The sequence below is a fragment of the Podarcis vaucheri genome, assembly GCF_965113315.1.
Source record: "Podarcis vaucheri genome assembly, chromosome: 3".
NCBI lineage: Eukaryota > Metazoa > Chordata > Lepidosauria > Squamata > Lacertidae > Podarcis > Podarcis vaucheri.
The window spans coordinates 35,499,238-35,520,942 of record NC_138761.1 but is presented as its reverse complement, the minus strand read 5'-3'; the positions used below and the strand labels follow the sequence as shown (position 1 = coordinate 35,520,942).

Genomic DNA, 21,705 nt, shown 5'->3' with positions numbered 1-21,705 from the left:
GTGAACGCTGGAAGTGCTGAGAGATGAGGCAGGAGTGGCAGAGTTACAAAACATACATGGCAGCACTTTGGAAGGGAGCCTTTCCATTCAACATTGATAGTTCAGTGTGAGTGCATGCAGGAAAACGTAATCCTGGAGGCTACAGAAACTCATTTCCCCTCTACCCACAGTGCATCAATGTCCTTGGATCTGACTTTGATTGTTTTTATTGAAATGGCTCCTAAGAATGAAAAGGGAGTCGTGCCCCAAAGGCCCAGAATCAGCATAGCTTCATGTGATCAGTAGTGTAATGACAGGGCTCCTGCAGGGATTTGCTTTCTTTCTAGGCAGACAGCAAATGTCTTACTAGGCAGAAAAGGGAAAAAGGAGGGGGGAGAATATTCAAACTACCTGCTGAATAATTGTAGAACCGGGGAAAGCTTAATATTTAAGCTTGAAATTGGCCTTGGGTGAAATCCGGCAACTGTTCAAATACTGAAGAGCAAAGGATGAATAAAACCAGCTCGTGTTTTTCCCTCCCTTCCTTTTTTGCTGTTGCTTGTTCAGCATCAAATCAGAACTTCCTCAAGCAGTCAGGGATACTTTTTGTTTGGCCTGTTATTTAAAGAGGTTTCCATCCATGAGCTTTGTGTACAGGTTTGTAACTTCCTTTAATCTCGGTTTATTTTAGGTGTCTATGCTGAAAGGTCAATTTGCAAGGTTTTGCAATGTGCTAACTGCTGAATTCAAATTTTACATGCATCTAAAATTTCAAAATTTGAACAAAAGCGTGTTTTTTTAAGCCCATAACTCTATGCCCACTTATCTAGGAGTAAATGGCATTGCACTGAATAGGACTTAATTCTGAGTAGACATATATAGGATTGCACAGTATGCTAGTCAATCCAAGTGGTAGTAAAAAAAAGTTTTTAATTACCCTAAAGGCGCCTAATTAAAATACTTAAAATTAAAAAAAAATACCAAAAGCTAAAAACATATCCTCTATCAGTATAACTCCCTGCTGCTAAATGTCAATACATGATATGAATTTCAGTGCTGAAACTCATACTGCTCCCATCATATGGTCTGAAGGCACATGCAACCACCACCCTGCTGAAACTAAGCAAGTCTGGATCTGGCAGGTGCCTGGATGGGTATCTGCCTGGGAGCCACATTTATGCTACCTTGGGTTCCATGATGAAAGAAATAAAACAAATAAAAGTGTTTCCCAAATCACCAGTCTGGGTCAAGAACTGGAGTCACCACAACGACTGCCATAGCTGAGATTCTGTTTAGCAATCAGAATTTCAGAAAGTAGTGCTGAGACAGCCATCGTGTGTGTGCATGGATGTTTCTGCATGCAAGAGAGAGAAACCAAGGCTCTCTCCCCAAACTGCCAGTTTGCCAAGATGCTGGAGGGGACAACAATGTTGTGTGTGTGATGTTGCGATGTCCCAACATCACATGCATGACATAAGGATGATGGGAGGAGCCAGGGGTGGAGCTGAACACAGTGGCCGCATGGTTTCAGTGGCACCTCCACCTCTTCCTCTTTCTCTTGGTGCTGCCACCAGAGGGAGGCTTCTTTATCCCTCCTTCCCCTCCATGGGAGCAGGAGCAGGAGAAGGAGACAGTCACTGCAGCAGCATGGTAGATTCTGTACTTTGCCTTCACACTCTCTGGACATTGGGGGGAGGGCAAAATGGCTTAAGCCCGCTGAAGCTGACACCCCTGCCTCCACAAAATACAGTGGAACCTCGGTTCTCGAACCTCTCTGTTCCTGAATGTTTCAGCTCCCGAACATTGAAAACCCAGAAGTGTTCTGGTTTTCGAACGTTCCTTGGAACCCGGACCCTGACGTGGCTTCCGATCTACAAAAAGCCTAGCTGTCAGCTAGTCAGAAGCAGTGCCTCGGAATTCAAAAGTTTTGGAAGTTCCACTGTACATAGAACCATAGAATCGTAAACTTGGTAGGGACCCCAAAGGTCATCTGGTGTAACCCCCTCTGCAAGGCAGGAAACTCAACTAAACATGCACATGTTCCCCATGTGTCTACCTGTTCCATTCATTTCAAGAGAAGGGACGGCAATGTATTCACAAAGGAATGCTTACGTGGAGCTGTCTGATAAATGACAAAGCTCTTGCCTTTATGGGTTGGGGTTCAAAGAGACACTTTGGCTCATGTAAGGGGTTTAGTGTAATTTCTGATTCCCCCCTCCTGAAGAGTCAACACTTTCCTCTGTCCCATCCCATGCTGTCTTACAAAACAGGGTCTTCTGTTTTCAGAAAAGAAAGTTTTGAGAACCACAGAATTCACCAAGTATGCTTCACGATTCTCTGAATCCTGGCCTCAGTGCATACCGAGACCCAGTGCTCAGGGGAGGTTGCTGAATTTGGCTGGTGGAAGTCTGTAACACTACAGAAACATATGAATTTTATTTTAGAACTGTTGTTTACAGTCTGTATTTAGTAGTTCATTTGCTCCTAGCTGTGGGCTGGCAGGGAACTTTTCCTCCAGAGTGGAGACCTCAGCTGGTAGTTTTTTGTGTGTATAACCTTTTGGTACCTTTCCTTTAATAACAGTTTAGGCCCTGAGGCTTAGGGTATCTTTTGAGCAATTTAATGCTGGCTTGCAGGCACATCAGTCAGGATCATGCAGCTCTCCTTAAACTACAACCCAAGAATGGCTCCATAATCATTACAATCAAAAATCCATTAAAGTCAAGGATGGCTATCAAAAGGGAAACATGAGAGTCACTCACATACACTCAGAGTGAGATAATCAAGAGTGACTCAGAGACCTACAGAGATAAACAGAGAGTCCTGCACACACTGTTCCCCAACTTTTAAATGATATTTCCCTGAATGACAAGGACTGTTGCTATCTTGTGTGATTATTCTCAGCCTAGCTCTGGCCTAAAGTGCCTTGGCTTGAACAACAAACTTTATGAGCTCTGACTGCAGTCTGGCTGGAAATTCCTATTTGCTACTGAAGCACACATACAAATGAGAAGTGACACCCGTATAGCTAGCTGAAGTGAATACAGTGAATAGAGATGTCAGAGTCAAGTTCTGTCACAGATGGAGGGCTTTCATTCAGAAGTGAAATTCAGTAGGCCTTTACAATCCTAACAAGCTCAGAGTTAAGGCCGAGCCAAAAGAGGGAGGCTGAGCGATTCCCAAAAAACTTCATACCCCACCTCCCACGAAACAAAATGTAACCCCAAGTTCAGCAACTGGGGTAGGCCCATCTAGATGGGGAAGCTGGGTACATTTGCCCTGGGCCCCAGAAGGCTAAGTCGGCCAGCGGAGACGCACCAGGGGCCTGCCGGACTTACACTACTATGCCAAGAACAAGACTGCCACCCCAGGCCTCACGCGGGCCTGAATTGGGGGCTGTAAAACAAGGCAATGCTTCTTATTGATTCAAAGTAAGGCCAGAAGGGATTAAATTCAGTGATTTAAAACCACCTCACTTTTTCACCTGACTAAATTGACTCTAGTCAAAGCAGAGACTGGACCAACCCAGAGTAGGTCTAGGCAACACCTGCCTTGATGCCCAGCAGTTTGCCTGCCTGAGCTGACAGAGCTGGTCTCATAGGTGGTGCTGAAGACTCCCATACTGCTTATTTTAAGGGACTTCAAAATCCATGCCAAGGTGACTGGTTCAGGGGTGGATCAGGACTTCATGGCTGCAATGATGACCATGGGGCTATCCCAACATGTCACTGGCCCAACACATGTGGCAGGCCACACTCTGGACTTTATTTTCTCAACTGAGCAAGAGAGGATGATCTGAAAGTGGGGGATATTGACATAAGTACCTTGTCATGCTCAGATCCTGTTAAGATTGAGTACATACCACCTAGTATTTCTCTGTCTCGCCACCATTCCCCAGGATTTCAAATCTAATGTAAGCTACCTTGTAGAGTCAATGAGGTATCTGTACATATACAATGTCAGTATATATATAATGTGTTCATCAGTTTGTATGTGTGTCTCCAAGTCCACCTTCTCCATAGCCCCTGGAACTGTGCACCCTCTTATCCGATTCCTTCCTTTCATCTTCAACTTCCTTCCTTTCCTTTCAGCTTCCTTTCTTTCCTTCCTTTCAACTTCAACTCAATCCAGTAAATTCCCAGATCCAAGGACCATCTAAAGTTTCCCCTCTAAAGACCAAGTAGACTTACCTTCCCACACAACAAAGACAACCTGATACAATACAAAAAAACCCCTAAAATCACACACATCAAACTTCACAACCACAATGTTGCAATTATCTTAGAAATGCCAGTGATAAAAAAAATAATGCAGGAGTTTGAAACAGACTAGCCATATGGGAATTTTGTGGTTCAGAGCCATGTCTCACTTTTATAGGCTTTCTTTAATTCCAGCTATAGGAAATGATTCCATTTGAATTCCATTTGCCTTAAGGGTAATGAGTGGCGATATGCCCCAGTTCCTGCTAGTTTCATGCTACGCTAGGCTATTAATGGAAAGCATTAAACAATGACTTTTATTTCTCCTCACTTCTGAGCAAAATGTGAGTCCAGAAAAGCTGCTGTTGCTGTTGCTGCTGCAGCACTAATGCTCACCAGGAATAGAAGTAAAAGAGCATTAGTGATGCGCCTGCATGCAATGGAATCAATTCCAACTGGACTGCTGTCACTGATGTGGGAAATAAGCCCATTAAAAACAAAGGAAGCCCATCAATTTTGCACATATATTGTTTTTGCCTTGATAAAAAGGATGCAGATATTGCCAATGTGTATTCCCCTGGTTTTGCTCCGTGGGAATCTGCATTGAAACTGAATTCAGGGAACTGCTTCACTTGTTATGATTTTCACAGAGAGTAATGTGATTCTATGCAGGAAAAAGCAACAGCTACTATGAAGAAAAGGGGAATCTGTCTGATTCCAACAGGCTCTGCATGTTGAAATAGACAGAGTGTAAGGAAGACAACTAATCCACTCATCCTCCTTGCCCCAATGAGACTGCTGTTATGCAAGGGGGAGAGCAGGGACAAGGCTGTTGGCCCTGCCTCCATCCGCCACATGCCCCTCTCACTGCTTCAGCAGACCCCCATGCACTGGGGGCCAAATGCCTGCAGCAGGAAGGCTGCTCTACTTGAGTTGGCTCCCCAAACTCTGATCTTCCAGGATCTTCATGGTGGAAGCCTACCGGAGTTCTGAGCTGCAGGAATGGAGAAAGAGATATGCAGGAGGGGATGGGAACAATGGACTCCTCCTGGCTCTACCACTCATTCAATAGTAATCACATGGGAGTGGGAGGGGTGCAAGTAAATAGGACTCATAAATCTCCAGTGCTATCCTCCATCGCTCTCCTCCAAAGCAAAAGAAGCACCGTAGCCTTGCCCTGGACTTCTCACCAGGGACAATGGCTTAATAGCAGTGTGTCTTAGTTTCCCAAACTAATTGAATGTCCCCATATTAGCCAAAATGAATGCAACAACTGAAACCTAAGGAAGAAATGAATGTATGTGGGCACCTTCATTTCAGTTCTTTCATTTTTGTTTTAGCTTTCACTAAGGTGGTTGTTTCAAGTACAAAGCCTTGCATCACAAATAGATACACCAATACAATAGCTCTTATTCAGGCATTAAAGACCCCAAATAATTAGAATCATGGGGGGGGGGAGGTGCTAGTTGGCCCACTCTCTCTGACTCATCTCTGTCATCCAGCACCACTCCCCCATGGGTTGGAGGAGAAGGTCTGCAGTGGAGAGCTTTGGGGTTAGTGTTTTTAATTACATGGTGCAAACTTGAGGATTAAAACTTGCATATCCAAGATACTTTCCTCTAATCTTCTATTCAGATACCAACGTGTATATAATTTATTGCGATGTGACAAAACCACCCTTATCTAAACTTATTTTAGTTAAATTTTGTATCTTTAGTAAATTGCAAGACTTGACCTGTGCTGGTATTTTCAGTGTGATTCCTAGAAGACCAAAATCTAAGCTGCTTCTGCAGTAGGTCAATTTAATTAAAGTGTAATTTAATTAACTTTGGCATAGGTAAATAATTTACTTTATTTCAGAGCAGCCAAGTGAGAAGTTCCCAAATGTTAATGTGTGTATCACATGAAGTCCATCTCTCTCTCTCTCTCTCTCTCTCTCTTTCTGCAACCAGATGTCCATAGAAAGATAGCATGTGGCTATCTACTGCATATATTGTTTTTCTGTATATTTACATATAGAAAATCACAGCAACCTACATTATAGCTTCCCAGTTCTATTGTGATATGCACTTACAACAACCCTAAGCAGTGGTGCCTTTGGATATGAGATTAAGAGAGGCATAATTGCATGTTTGCAATGTTTGTTTGATTCACAAATATTGAACCAGGGCCTATTGAAAGCAAGCTGACTTCTGAAAACAAGCAGCAAAACCTCTGATCTTTCATCAGATGTCCAGATAACCACTGTGTCCAATCCTCCAAAAATGGACCAAGTTTTTCCTGCATCCAGCTACAATTCTTTGCCTGACGCTCTCAGAATCCAAATTTAAAACTGGCTCCAAATTTGTCTACTTCTCCCACTAGCCGGAAGATGTTACATTTCCAAACTTTGCTGGGTGTTACATTCCAGAAGGCTAGAAAGAGGTTCCTAGTTATTAAGGGACATTACTTTGTTAAAGTCAGTTCCTGGCAACTATCTGTTTCTCTTCAAAGTCATCAAGACAGAATGATCTCATAGCAACACTTACTATAATTAATTAAGATTAAGCACCATACTTCACCAGTAAGAATGTACCAAATGCAGTGCTTGGAATGAACCAATTCACTGAATTAATTTTAAAAAAATATTTAATACATGTGAAAGTAGTTCCTATAATTTCTAGGTGAGTAGAATGTAGTAGTAGTAGTAATAATAATAATTTTATTATTTATAGCCTGCCCATCTAGCTGGGTTTCCCCAGCCACTCTGGGCGGCTCACAGCACATATCAGAACATACTAAAACATCAAACACTAAAAACTTCCCTAAACAGGACTGCCTTCAGATGTCTTCTAAAACTCAGATAGTTGTTTATTTCCTTGACATCTGAAGGGAGGGTGTTCCATAGGGAGGGTGCCACAACCTCTGCCTGGTTCCCTGTAACCTCACTTCTCTCAGTGAGGGAACCAGCAGAAGACCCTCGGAGGAGGAACTCAGGGCTGAAAGATGGGGGAGGAGATGCTGCTTCAGGTATAATGGGCCGAGGTCGTTTAGTTCTGTTGTGGAGGAACTTTGGGCTGTTTCAAAAATTCAATTCCATTTTAATTCAATAATTTTTATATATAGGCGTTTCACTGCACTTAACTCAATTTGATTGTGGCCATTGCACTTACCATTTTTATCTGTCTGAAAAGTGATGCTTCTGTTTAAGCTTAAAGGTCATAATTGTTGGGGGGGAATTAATAAAATGATTATTCCTATTATACCGTGTGATGTTTTCTTAGTTCTTAAGTATATTTTACACTTTAGCAAAGCAGCTTGTAAAATTGTGAAGGCTGGAAAAAATGCTGAGGACCACATGAATCAATTGTGTGTGAGAGAGAGAATCTTCTATTTTAACTACAGTCGTATCTTGGAAGTCAAATGAAATCTGTTCCGGAAGTCCGTTCAACTTCCAAAACATTTGGAAACCAAAGTGTGGCTTCTGATTGGCTACAGGAAGCTCCCGCAGCCAACCAGAAGCTGCGGAAGCCCCATCAGATGTCCAGCTTCCAAAAATAGTTTGCAAACCAGAACAGTCACTTCTGGGTTTGCAGTGTTCGGGAGCCAAAATGTTCAAGAACTAAGCTGTTCAAAAACCAAGGTACGACTGTATTCTGATATAGGAATGTCTATAGTATAGTTAAAAGTTAGGGGGTAGTTAATCCACATTAAGGAATCCTGAATATACATTAATGATAGGCAAAATCCCCTAAGCTTGATTTGAAATCAGTTCAGTGCTTGTGAACTTCTTTGCTTTGAAAACTTAGAAAAAGTTTGCCTATTTTTCTAAGAGTTTGTTTCGAGCTCCTAACGTTGGCTCTTAATGACTTGTTCACACTTCCATTTGTCCCATGCTTTGTAGGCATGAGTCTGAGCCGTTTTCTGTTTGCCCTGCTGCTTTTCCTGGGAAATCAGCTCTTTACAACTGAATCAGAGAAAACATCAACCTGAGGAAAACCCAAGTGATGTTTGCTCCAGTTCAGTGGTAAAGAGAGAGGAGAATTATTTACCACTGACCTGGAGGCAGTGGCATAGCGTGGGTTGCCAGTGCCCAGCGCTACACGGAGGGATGGAAACATTCTTCTTCCTGGGGAGAAGCGGTGGGACAAGTGGAAGTCTGGATGAGCCTGTTTTGCTTTCACTTTTGCTATTATAAAACGCTTTTTAGTGAATTATCAACTGCCTCTAGAAATCATCTATTTTTCATCCACATTCCGGATACTAATCACAGTTCAGATAGAGATATGCAAAAGCTTCCAAAGGGTGGTTTTTCAGGCTCAAGAGTACTACATTTAGAACTTCCCAGCCTAAATATGGATTGTAAGTGACTTGAGGCAGAGATTTGTGTTTTGCTTACGTTACTCTGTAAATAACTATTTCACACACCATATTTCTTATAGACTAAATATTGGACTTTGCATCAACCTGATCTCTCTCTCTCTCTCTCCACCATATGTGTGTATACATTTTAGAGCCATTTTTGTTATAAACCTTTACCATTTAATTTCTTTAGCACATACCTAAGGGAACAGAATATGACTTTAGCTCTTCCACATACTTTTGTTTTTGAACATATTTTTAAAGCACTCCTGATTAACTGAATGCACTGACTGCTTCCATATATTGTTTTATTTCCCCTGAGATCACACAGAGTATATACATTATAGGAACAGGGTAAGTGCGCCATCCGAGGAAAACGTCAATGTGATTATCATTCACAAACGTGCACAGATGTGCACCTGACCATATAAAAAAGAAAGCAGTAAAATGATGTGTAGAAAGTTAATGTTAAGACAAGCTATGCAAGCATATACCACACGTATACAAGCATGGATGCAGTTAAAGGGGGAAATGTTACCATGGCAACACATAAATAAATTATTACTCATAAATGATGCTAGCAAAATACTAAAGCTGTCTTCAAAGGAGAGCATAGATAAATGGAACACAGCTAAATGGAATGAAGCAACTATGTCTTCCTATGGAGAGAGGAATGGCTAAATAAGAGAAATGTTGATATTTTTTATCTTAAATATTAATTATGCATCCCATGTCAGTGTCCCCTTTGTATTAGCAGCCTTTGTGTTCCTTCAAGAGTCAGAAAGATGAAAGACACTTTCTGCATAATATCCCAGGAGACAAGGTAGCCCATATAATGAAATCCATTTTTTTCCTAGGGCTTTAAGTTGAACAAAGAGATAAGGCTTGGGTCCTAACAATGCAACAAACAGTAAATGTATCCTTTGCAACAAGGGCTTATCAAGACTGCGACCTCCCATATTTCTATATCAGGCACAACCAGGAGTGTGGGAAAGGCCCTGAGATGAATAGAAACTCTTGTGGCTTCCAGCCAAGTCTTTCTTTATTAGACAGATTTCCAGTTAATAGTCCCAAATGGTTAGATGATGCATTCTGTCAATGAAAGCCGTAAGGTGAACGTTCTCTGATAGGTAAGGAAAGCTATGTGTTTGAATGCTACACTCATCAGAGCGTGGAAAAACTGGTGAGACTGTTTTAGAGGGGCACCTGTGTGTGTGTGTGTGTGTGTGTGAGTGTGTGTGTGTGTGTGTGTGTGTGTGAGAGAGAGAGAGAGAGAGAGAGAGAGAGAGAGAGAGAGAAAGTTTGCTAAAGGTGAAGTCACTGGGATAGTGGTTCCACTGACCTGGAGGCAGTGGCATCGGGCCACATGGAGGGATGGAAACAGATGGAGTAGGGATGCACATTCAACTGCCTAATGGCATCCGCATCACCCAGGAAATCATAAGCACATAGATTAGAAAAGAAGAGTCGTTCTGTTGTCTGGAGAAGTCACTTCCTGGTTCGCATGGAGAAGCCGTTTTCAATGGAGCCCAGCAACAGAAGCAAGCAGCCGTATTGAGGCAGCATTGGGTGTTGAAATTTGGCAACCTTAACAATATTCTTTATTGAGTTTTGCATTGATTAATTATATACATTTTCCATTCTTTCTTTGAAATAAGTTAACTTATACGTGAATATAAACCAAAATAAATCAATACTTCTTCGCAAGTGACTCCTCTCCACCTTATTGCGGCTTCTTATTTCTTATCTTTTTAACTGTGTTGTTTTCCTTATTTCACTTCTCTTACATAATATATGTTATCTATCTGTTATTTATGGATAATTGACTCAATGGGTATGTTAAACCTGTTGACGACTGTTAAAGACTGCAATTAATCCCATAGGACTAATTTGTTCTCCCACTATATATAAGGGTCTGGTGACTTCTGTTTCAGTATATCTGAAGAAGTGCGAATGCACACAAAAGCTTATACCCAGAACATTCTCATGTTGTTGCTCATTTGTCTACCCGGTAGAAACCCTGCTTGGCCTTTCAATATTTTCTTTAACCTGTTTGCCATCACATCTGCAAATAGTTTATAATCATTGTTCAAGAGTGATATAGGTCTATAGTTTTTGATTGATGTCAAATATGTGCCCTGCTTTGGGATCAACGTTATAAAGGCTTCTTGCCATGACTCTGGTATCATCCCCTCCTTTAGGATCTTGATTGATTCCATGCAACTTGACCAGACAGAGCTCTAGCACTCTCCCGCCCCAGCCCTGCTCCCACGGTGGTGTCTAGCTCCTTCCGAATATGAGTGATTTATCTGCAAAAAACTTTGCAAAATCGTTGCTGGAGATCTTGGGGTCTTTACAAGGCCCCGGTGGTAAAGGTGGTTTCGTTAAATTGTGAACCACCTGAAAGAGTCTCCTGCTACTATTTTCTGCAGATGCAATAGAGGCGGTGAAGAAAGTCTTCTTCGCCGTCGCTATCGCCACTTGGTAGGCTCGACGTTGAGCTCTAACCTGTGTCCGGTCAGATTCAGAGTGAGTTTTCTGCCACCGGCGCTCTAGCCGTCTCAGCGATTGTTTCATCACCCTCAGCTCCAAAGAAAACCACGGGGCTGTCCGGGTTCCATGCAATCGGAGAGGGCGCTTCAGAGCCAGATAGTCGATAGCCCTGGTTAACTCCGCATTCCAGCGGGCCACCAGGGAATCAGCTGAAAGGCCATCAACATGGAATAAAGCATCCCCTACCACTCTCTGGAAACCATCTGGATCCATTAAGTGGTGGGGGCAGACCATCTGAATTGGTCCCATCTCCCTGCAGAGGGGAAGGGTCGCGGAGAAGTCCAGTTGGACCAGGAAGTGATCTGACCATGGCACTTCTTTTGTTTCACTTTTACTTAGTGTCAGATCACCCACGTCACTAGAGGTGAACACCAGGTCTAAGGTATGTCCATGACTATGAGTTGGGCCAAACTTATTCAGGGACAGCCCCATGGAGGCCATGCTTTCCACGAAGTCCTGAGTAGCCCCTTGTAAGGTCGTGTCAGCATGGATGTTAAAATCTCCTAGGACAACCAAACTAGGTGTCTCCAGGAGAAAATCCGCCACAACCTGAAGCAGCTCGGACAGGGAATCCTTGGTGCAGCGGGGAGGTCGGTACACCAAAAGGAATCCTGTACTGCCCCTATTGCCCAACTTCCAGAACATGCACTCAGAGAACTGGATCTTCCCAGTAGGATGCCTGGTGCAAGCTAGTGACTTCCTAAAAATCACTGCAACCCCCCCTCCCCGCCCACATGACCTGGGTTGCTGTGCGTAAGAGAAACCTGGTGGGCAAGCAGCGGCAAGGACAGGCCCATCTGCTTCCTCCAACCAGGTCTCTGTCACACATGCCAGGTCAAATCCTCCATCCACAATCAAGTCGTGGATGGCAGTGGTTTTATTCATCATTGACCTGGCATTGCACAGCAACACTTTCAGGTCATGTGGGTTTCCCCTGTTGATTCCAGTATCCATCCAGTCAAGGCCAGACCCGGAGGCAGGGATAGTCTTCAAACAACGACTAAACCTGCCTCCTCGGTAATGACATGGTCTGGTCTTAGCGTAACTCTGCCTCCTGCCCATGATCACCGAGATCGGATGTCCCAGTGCTTCCCCCCCTGTGGAACTTGTCCCAGCCATCGTGTTGGCTGGGGACCCACTCCCAGGCAGCCCTGATCCCACCCCTTAAAAACAAAACACAAACTATACAGAACCAATAAAACAACAACAAAAAAAGGAACAGAACAATTATACTAAAATTAATCCCCAACCAACTATCCATCCCACCCACCCACCCCCAACAAAGGAAAAAAGGGAAAAAAGGAATAAAAATTTAAATTGACTTAAGTATTTTTCTATTTTCTCATCCTCTTCCTTACCTGCTTGGTAGATATCTTTAAAATATTTTGGAAAACTTTTGCTTATTTCGTAATTTCGTTGTCCCCGAGAGGGGGCAATGACAATAAAGATATTATTATTATTATTATTATTATTATTATTATTATTATTATTATTATTATTTCCTTGGGTTCATCAATTGTTTCCCCTCTTTCTATGAATTTTCCTATAATCTTTTCTTTTTGTTTCTTCTTTCATTGTCAAGCCAGCATTCTATCTGATTTGTTAGCAAATTCGAAACTTTTGTTTTAGCCATTTTAATTTATGTTCAATTTCATGGTTTAAAAATATGGAGAATTGGGTTTGCAGCATTTTGATATTTTGTTCTGCGGTCTCGTTTTTTGGGTTTTTCAGCCTTTCTCATTTGTACTTATCTCTTTCCTAATTTGCTCCATTTTGTTTTCTCTAATTTTCTTCTGGATGGCACTTTGTTGGATACAGAAACCTCTCATAACAGCCTTGCTAGCATCCCATATTACTTTGATGTCAGTTTCCTGATTTATATTTATTTCAAAAAATTATTTTAAGGCCTCTTGTGCTTTTTTTTTTAAAAAAAATTATTGTTGGAAATATTTTCATTTATTCTCCATCTTCATCTTAATTTTCTACTGTTTCTCAGCTCTAAGGTGACTGGATTGTGGTCCGAGATCTGTCTTAGTTGGATTTGTTTTCAATATTAGGTTACTTGACATCCATATTGCATTACTTCTCCCTCCTGACTTTTGCATCTGAGAAGTGAGTAAATTCTTTCTCGTTTGGGTGTTTAAGTCTCCATACATCCTGTAGATTGAAGTTCTCCACAAGTTGGAAGTTCATTGGTAATCTTCCTCCTTTAGATTCTTTTTCTCTAACCCTTAACAATTTTGTGCCCGGGGCAATAACTCCTGAGGCTCCCCCCACACTATGCCACTGCCTGGAGGGTATCTTTTATGTCTCATTTATACTCTGCTTGGAAATGTGCAAACGAAGTACATAATACCAGCAGTGTAGTGGTTCACTCTGAAGTGCCAAAGCACATCATGACAGCTTCCATGCCTACAAGCTTTTGCCATGACCTCCAGCACAGCCCATAAATACAGGGAGTTGTGCTGAACATATAGGAAGAATTCATTTTTGTGCTAATGCAAATGTTATGTCAGTGCAAGAATTTCAGTTTACCAGATGGAAAGATCCACCTCCTCCCAAAACATGCTGTTCTGTGGATTCTCTTGACTCCCACTAGACAATTTTAGGGGGCGCAGGAGGTGCAGGAGGAAAGAGAGGGGGGAAATCCCCAATGCACAAGCATAGGGCTTCTGCTGACAGTGCCAATTTGGTGAATCCCACCCTGTATCTATAGAAGTAACACAGCTGACTACAGTCATTTCCTTGTTTCCTGCAAGTATGTTCCACTGAATGCATGGGTGCTTTTGCCTGCATAGGTTCCCCGTACAAAACACAATGAGCTTTAACAAATAAATCATGAGCCAACTGAAATGTCATCATTTAGTTTTAAATTGCTAGTGCAAAGTAGGAACCCTATTAAAAAAAACCCCACACAGCCCTGCTTTATTATTTCCTTTACTCTACAAATTCCCAGAGCTGCAGTCCTCCTCCACTTCACCAATGAATGACACATTTTCTCCTAGAATGCCAAGTGTAGGTATCTAGCCTTGCTGACTGATCAGCAAGCAGTCTTTCGTAGTCATGTGGAAGTACAAGAGGAGAAGAGAGTAGTATGTAGGCTACCAGATGAAAGTTAATTCTCTGCACACAATGTTTGGTGAAAACAAGTGAGGAGAAAAGGGGTGTTCAGCTGGCTCAGGCTTTCAATACCTCCCCCAGAAAAGAAATATGTGGTGGCTGCTCTGCCCACAAGTTAAAAGCAAGTTAAAATTGAGAAGGGGGTTTGGCTCTTGTTGGTTGCCCCAATATGGGGAATTTTCTGTCCTTCTCTCAAGAAATCCAGACATCCATTAAATTGAAAGAGGCAAAGAATGAAAAAGAAGCATGATGTCTCCTACCTGTCTGATACATCCGTGAGAGGCCTGAGCATCTTCTGCCACACCCCCAATCCTTTTCTATTTTCCAAGTGCCAGAGTTTCCTGCTCTGTTCCTTCCCAGTCTTGTTCTCGACAAGGACCAGGGAAACATCTCCAAGAAAGATGCCTTGGAGGAGCCATGACAACCGGAGCTACAAGTAAAAGATTGGTACAAAGCAAATTAAAACAGGGTAATCACAACCAACAACCTCCTTTCTTCCACTTCCACCCATGTGGCCACCAAATTCCTTCTTTCTACCGTTCTCCTTAAGGATGAATTGCACTGCAATACGCTGGCAGTGGGAAACTTATGGTCCATGGAGTTCCCCCACTGCAGAAAATATTTTACTCACTCTCTCCTTAGCAAGTGCTGTGCAGGTTTGTTTCCACATAGCAGCAGCTTGGGACTGCATAGAACATAAGAAGAGCCGGCTGGCTCAGGCCCATGACCCAGCAACCTGATCTCAACCAGATGCTTATGGGAAGCCCCAAAGGAGGAGTCGAACACAACAGGACTCTCCCTGCTTGTAATTTCCCTGCAACCGGCAGCCAGAAGCATATTGACTCTGACAGTGGAAACAGAACATAGCCATTGTAGCTGGTAGCCACTGATAGCCTTATCCTCAATCAGTTTGTCTAATCCTCTTATAAAGCCATGCAAGTTGGTGGCCATCAATACTTCTTGCAGGAGCAAATTCTACAGTTTAACTACGTGCTGTTAGAAGACAATATTTGCTGCTTGGATGTTGCCTGTGGACATCACCTCTCCTTGCCATGCCATATGCTCTACAGGAGCTGCTGTGCAAAACAATGGATATGGCAGAGATATTTAGGGGACCATTTCAGAGAAGGGGCTTTTAACCCATCTTTAAGCCTTGGCCTCACCCCTTGAGTTCCACTGTCACCCCCTTTGCTTACGACAGAGTGCTTTGCTTTCTGTATAATGTAAGTGGTCCAGGAACAAAAGTCCTGAATTTCCTTCAGTGCAGCGCAAGCATTTGTTCATCTTATTCCAACTTGTCCCACATTATATTGTTTACATAAATATTTAACAGGGCACTATTCATTCAAGTGTCATAGTGGTTTACAACACTAAAACAATACAATACAAACTTCTTCTTTTAAGATCCGAACCCCAAAAAGCAAGGACAGTGAGCGGAAGTGAAGCTAAAAAGAAACCAAAGAAGTGCAAAACAGAAATTAAAGCCCCCCCCCAAACCAACTGATATGGAAGGCATTTCACTTGTTTGCACAAGAGGCTGTCCAAATTGCACTTGAAGCAGAATGGTGTAATCCTGGAGCTGCTGCAGAAAATGTCTGTTTCTGGTGGAGATTTCTGTAGCCTCTCCATGAGATAGAATGCAGAGAAAGGCCTTCTGAGAAAATCCTAAGCACTGGGGAGAGGGTCATATGGGAGGAGACTTTCCTAGGATGAGTGCTTTTTTCGGGGGGGGGGGCGCAGGGGTATGCATACTCGTAAACATTTTTGAATCTAATGGGAGAAGAAACTTTTTTTAAAAAAATAGTTTCTTCTCTAGCATGGTTTCATTGCTACCCCTGATGGTGACCTCATTTCCTGTCATGGTATTTCCTGAGTCTCAGGAGGAAGCGAGCGTTTAATGTGTGAAGTAGGAGTTGGGTGGTGATTGGTCAGTTTCTTTATATTTACTGTAAACCGCCCGCCCCCCCCATTTGAAGTATAAAATGGTGATTTTCTTGAGTTAAAATGAGAATACCCCTAAACACTTTTTAAAGAAAAAAAAGCACTGCCTAAGATAATCCATTTAGGGCTTTAAAGGTAGGAATGAACACTTTTACGCAGCACCCACCATGCCACAGTACAGACCCCTGTGCTTCCCCCTCCCCCAGGCTAGCTATGCTACTGCTTTTACTTCTCCCAGAAACAAATTTGCAGCCTGTGCAAGATGGGTATTTGGTCATCAACCTCTTTGTATTATGTTCTTCAAAACAGGTGATAAATATGAATACCAATCTGCACCTGTAAACAGGCGACCTACCATGTTCTATATTAGTTGAAGTTTCCAAACTGTCTTCCAAATGGGCCCCACACAGAGTGTGCCATAATAGACTGATACAAAATAAGTCCAAGCAATGAATGACAGTGCCTTAGCCTCTATCCTCTAGCAGCAGGCAAAACCAGCATGTTAGCCAAACTTGGTAACAGGCACTCTGGGTGCCACCTGCCACCTGGGACTCCAGGCACCCCCAGCCTGCAAAACTGGTCTTTACAGGAGAGTCTGACTCTGTTCAGAACAGGCATATCCCTAGGCAGCCAATTCAGTTTATTCCCCTCTACAATCAGTTTCATTTTATCTGGATTGATCTTAACTTTATTCCTCTTCATCCAGTTCACCACTGATTGCAGGTGAGCATTGAAGCACTGCAGTGCTTCAGCTGGATTTGATGAAAAGGAAAAACAGAGGTGGGTTTCATCAGCATACCGATGCCACTATACTTCCTATCCCCTGGCAACCTTTCCCAGTGTTTTCGTTGTGTTGGGCAGCATGGGAGACATTACTGAACTCTTAGAGCAGCGGTGGGAAAGCTCTGGCCCACAGGCCTAATTAGCAACATAGTTTTTCCAAATGCCCACCAGCCCCACACCTAACATCAGGTGTGACTTCAGTCAGGTAAAGATGCAGCTGTAAAAGAACAAATGGGTGCCTAAAGCACACTCCCAACTATTTCTTGGAAAGCAGGGCTTGCTGACAGCACCTGTCATAGAACCATAGAGTTGTAGAGTTTTAAGGGACTCCAAGGGTAATCTAATCCAACCTCCTGCAATGCAGGAATCTCAGTGAGATCATACATGACAGGTGGCCACCCAACCTCTGCTTAAAAACCTCCAAGGAAAGAGAGTCCACAACCTCCCAAAGCAGGGGTGAAATGAGGCTTTAATCCACCAAGGTCAAAGACCACTCAAGTGCATTTGCACACATAAAGGCTGGGAGCCTCAATGGTGTCCCTCTGGAGGCCTCACCCGGGGCAAAAAAACCAGCTAGGTCCCCCTCCCAGCTGCAGCTCTGCCTAAAGGAGACTGTTCCACTGTTGAACAGTTCTTACTCTCATGAAGTTCTTCCTGATGTTTAGTTGGAATCTCCTTTCTTGTAACTTGATTCCATTGGTTCGAGTCCTACCCTCCTGAGCTGGAGAAAGCAAGTTTGTTCCATCTTCCATGTGACAGCCCTTGAGATATTTGAAGATGATTGGTGATGACAACAAACCTCTCTGAAGCTGCCCACCTTCAAGCATGGTTTAGGTTCAAACTGTGCTTGCAAATGGACATTTTCCTTCTGCAGACCAGCTTTGAATGCTGCTTTGTTGCTCTGTGTTGGAAAAAATATATCCATTTGCAGGCACGGTTTGAATCCAAACTGTATCTGCAGATGGATAGAGCAAGAGTTCACTGTCAACCACCAATAAATTGATCAGCTCTAACAGTGACCCTCTTTTATTGTGGAAAGGCAATAAAATGTTTTGTTTTTCTTTTTAAAAAGAAAATAATAATCAACTGACATCATAATGCCACCAAGTGATAGACAGGTGGGTCGCCCCATCCACCAATCTAAAAAGGTCCCTGGAGGTCCCTAAAAAGGTCAGTTCTGGATCCAGTCCTCAGGATGAAAAATATGCCCTACACTTGTCCAGAATGTTAGTTGCTGGCAAGTCCAGGTTATATATAATTTACAATTCTGAGGGCTTATAGAACAACCAATTTGTCACTTTTATTAATTTATTTTTGCCTAGAGGGCTGGGTGCACTGAGAAATCCTATCAATTATGCTTATTTTCATGGCTGAAACTAGTCTACTGATCTTTCTCTTGTCCCCAGTCCCAACTTTCAGTTTCCATTACATGTTTTAGCTGTTGCGATTCCCTCCCCCTTTTCTTCCTGTGATCACATGCATTGCCAAAAAGCCAGGTATTGAATATTTAGCAGTTCTTATTCCCCATTAAATACTTTGCCAGAGTTGTCCACTCAGTTCCCCCTTAAATGCACATCCTCCTATAAAATGGGAGAATGTTAATGCCTGTGTTATCCAAAAGAGCAAGAATCCCTCTCTCCCTTTAGACATGGCCTAATAGATACAAGTTAAAATTGACAGCCTTTTCAGTAATGAACTCTTTTATATTCAGGCAAGCAGTAGAGATGAGCGGAAAGTCTGCAATAAGAGGGTGTTGCCAGCAATTACACCATCATCCCCCTTGATATTCCTTTCAAAAATTAGGTTTTTTCCACTCCTCTCTGCAGGTTATTATAGACTTTCCAATTATGATCCGGTGGTATTTGGATTTTTATTAATTAAAGTACCATACCCCAAAGTGGTCCCAAGGATTTCACTTGGGTTTAGTATAACCAAGTCCCTCTGTGACCCTTTATTCCTGCATAGGAAATTATTTCCTGGTGTTTTCTCATTTTAGAACTTGCTGGCTCTCATTGTCAGGTACAAAATGTAATCCTTTGCAGTTTGGGCCAGTCTCAACACCTCTGCATTATGAACACTGCAGTGTACAGCTTAAAAAGCAGCAAAGTCTCTGCTAATAAGAAACAGCAAATGAGGTGTGGGTGAGCACACAGATTTAAGCAACTTCAAACTAAATACAACTTGAGAATACTGAAAGGAGTAACTTACTGAGGCTACAATAAATAATAGACTTTTTGGCATTGAGTGGATAATAAGAGAACTGAGACTTTTATCAAAGCAGTAGTTGTGTTGTTTTTTAATCTCTATTTTGAATTGTTTCATATGCAATTACTATCTCTTAGAGAAGCTTTTGCAAGATATTTTGGGTCAACCTCAGCTCCAGCTATCACAGCTGTGCTGGCTGGGGTTGATAAACACTCTAATCTAAAACATCTGAAGGACATCAGGTTGGTGAAGCCTGCATTATGTACAGGATCAGTCCTGCTACCCACTGACTTCTACTTGGCATTTTTGTGTGGCGTGTTTGCAAAAATGAGGTGCTGGTGCTCGTATCTTCATAAAAGTACCATGGATGCCAGCACAAAATGGCTGCCGTGGGCTACACAAAATGGCTGCCAAGGCCAGCAACAAAAATGGTGCTGGTACTGCATACTGTTGACAACCATCATACACAAAAAGCACTGCTTCTACTTTCCCCCAGAAGTCTCTGGTGAGGAATTTGTTCTTTTCTGGTATAATAGTAAGGCCATGTGAATGCATAGACCAAGAAAAGGGCACCTCTCTAATTTGGCAGTATAGGTTTTGATATTAAGTCCTTTTCAGACGTTATAGAAACCCTATAACTATGCATGGAAAATTTGGGAATGGAATTGCAGGCTCCTTCCCTGACCCACATGTTCATTGTAACACGTAAAGCTATGCATGGAGGTATCTACACTTGTTCTATTTAATCTTGGCCGGTTATGGGACAGGCTGGCTGTTGCGATTCCACTCCCACCTTCCCATGCACTTTCAGATGTTATAAAAAAAGGACAAACGTTGAAAGCTTTTTAAAAGCACAAGGAGACATGTGACCTTCCTGACCATTGTGGCATGACATAGTACAGCAACTTTCCCCGACTCCTAGGCTGTCTCTCACCAATCAGACACATGATACCACTGCCATCAGCAACATGAGAATTGATATGTTATGGTTTGGCAGGACTCATGGTAAGATCTCAAGAAGAACAATGACCCAAACTGTACATTACACAGAAACATATAAACATACCTGGACAGCTGAAAAGCTGCTTTGGGATGCTATTCTTTGGCGCAGAATATTGCCCAACCTTTGGATTGAGCAATGAATGCTGATGCACCTTGTGCTCCTGTGCATTAGTGCACAAAGAGTAGTTCGACCCCAATTCATCTTACATTTTAGTACTATAAATATGTCACTTAAATCTACCCTGAATACCTTGATTGATTTCCCATCTTCCTACAATCAATCATGGTAAAAAATCAAATCAGCTTGGACCATCCACATCAATGCTTTTAAAACCACAGCTTCTGAAAGTGTAACTTGGGCTAAAGGGGTACAAGTGGCATGAAGAGAGTCAGGGTCTCAGATTTGTTTGTTTTGTTTCTTTTAATTCAGAAAGCAGCGAGCTGACCGACTCCTGCCAACTGAGCGCAATGTAGGTGGCCTCTCAAATTATGCTGGCTGATAGTACCGAAAGCAAATGATGCCAATTGCCTTTTGTTCACCTTGCACACAACCAAATGAGTATTTTACTCTCTCTGTGTGTGCTTGCTGTCAACAGGAAGAATGTAGAAATTATTGCTAGGGTAGGTCAGTTTGCACAACCAAATGAAGCAATCCCCCCTCCCACCATCAAGTAGTTACCAAAGTGCCAGATAATAATAATAATAATAATAATAATAATAATAATAATAATACCTTTATTGTCAATGTACAACCTGTGTACAATGAAATTAACCAAAATTAATCTAGCAACCCCAGGGAGGTTAAACTCCTTAAACTGATAGGCCAGAATTGGGTCAGGAGCAACTCCTTAATCCCTACAAAACCTTCTATGTCAGACTTGCTCAGTCATCTGAACAACTAGGAGACCTGTTCCTCCTGTCTATTTGGGCCCTGTCCTGATCTCAACAAGAGCCCCATGGGGTGTGGTGAAGCAAGGTAATGCTATGAGAAGGTCCGGGGAATAACTTGCTTCAAGATTTAAGAAAGGTCTGAAGCCTTTTGGTCTCAACCAGGGCTAAATTATTATTCCCTGGCTCAACCCCTTCCTGGGAGGTCTTACATAGGCAGGAGTCTGGCTTGGAGGCTAGTCCTCCTCCTCTTGGACAATTCCCTCCAGGACTGTTGCCTGAATTGATGGGGAAGGGTATAAACTTCTGGTGAACGTGCATCTCAGAGGTTATGATTCAGAAGCTTCTGTCTCAAGAGTTCACCCAATCTGATGGGTCTGGACTCTGGCCCAGTCACAATGTTGGCACTTGGATTGATTTCCACCTCCTTTGCCTCTAGTGCTGTTGCTTCTACAAATTTGGTTATCCCTTCTTCATTTGAGTCACAGCCCAGGCTGCTGCATGGGGTGGGAGACTTCACAACCTTGTCCTTAGTCACCCAGGAGCCAACATTAGACATCAGAGATGCCTGTATATCCTGAACCTGCCTGTATATCCTGAAGCTGTGCCATAAGCCTGCCTCTCGAAGCTTGTTATCAAACATATTAGACTGAAAGCATTTGGTAAATTGGAATGGATGCTGCAGTTTGCACAC

At 42.6% G+C, this 21,705-nt stretch overlaps 1 protein-coding gene across 1 annotated transcript in view; it reads right to left on the bottom strand.

Moving 5' to 3' along the window:
- ALK (ALK receptor tyrosine kinase) overlaps positions 1–21,705 on the bottom strand; it is a 411,412-nt gene that overhangs the window by 99,727 nt on the left and 289,980 nt on the right. The window contains exon 8 of the mRNA XM_082214794.1: positions 14,453–14,622. Coding sequence (XP_082070920.1) covers positions 14,453–14,622 — 170 coding nt within the window. The remainder of the gene's footprint in view (positions 1–14,452; positions 14,623–21,705) is intronic.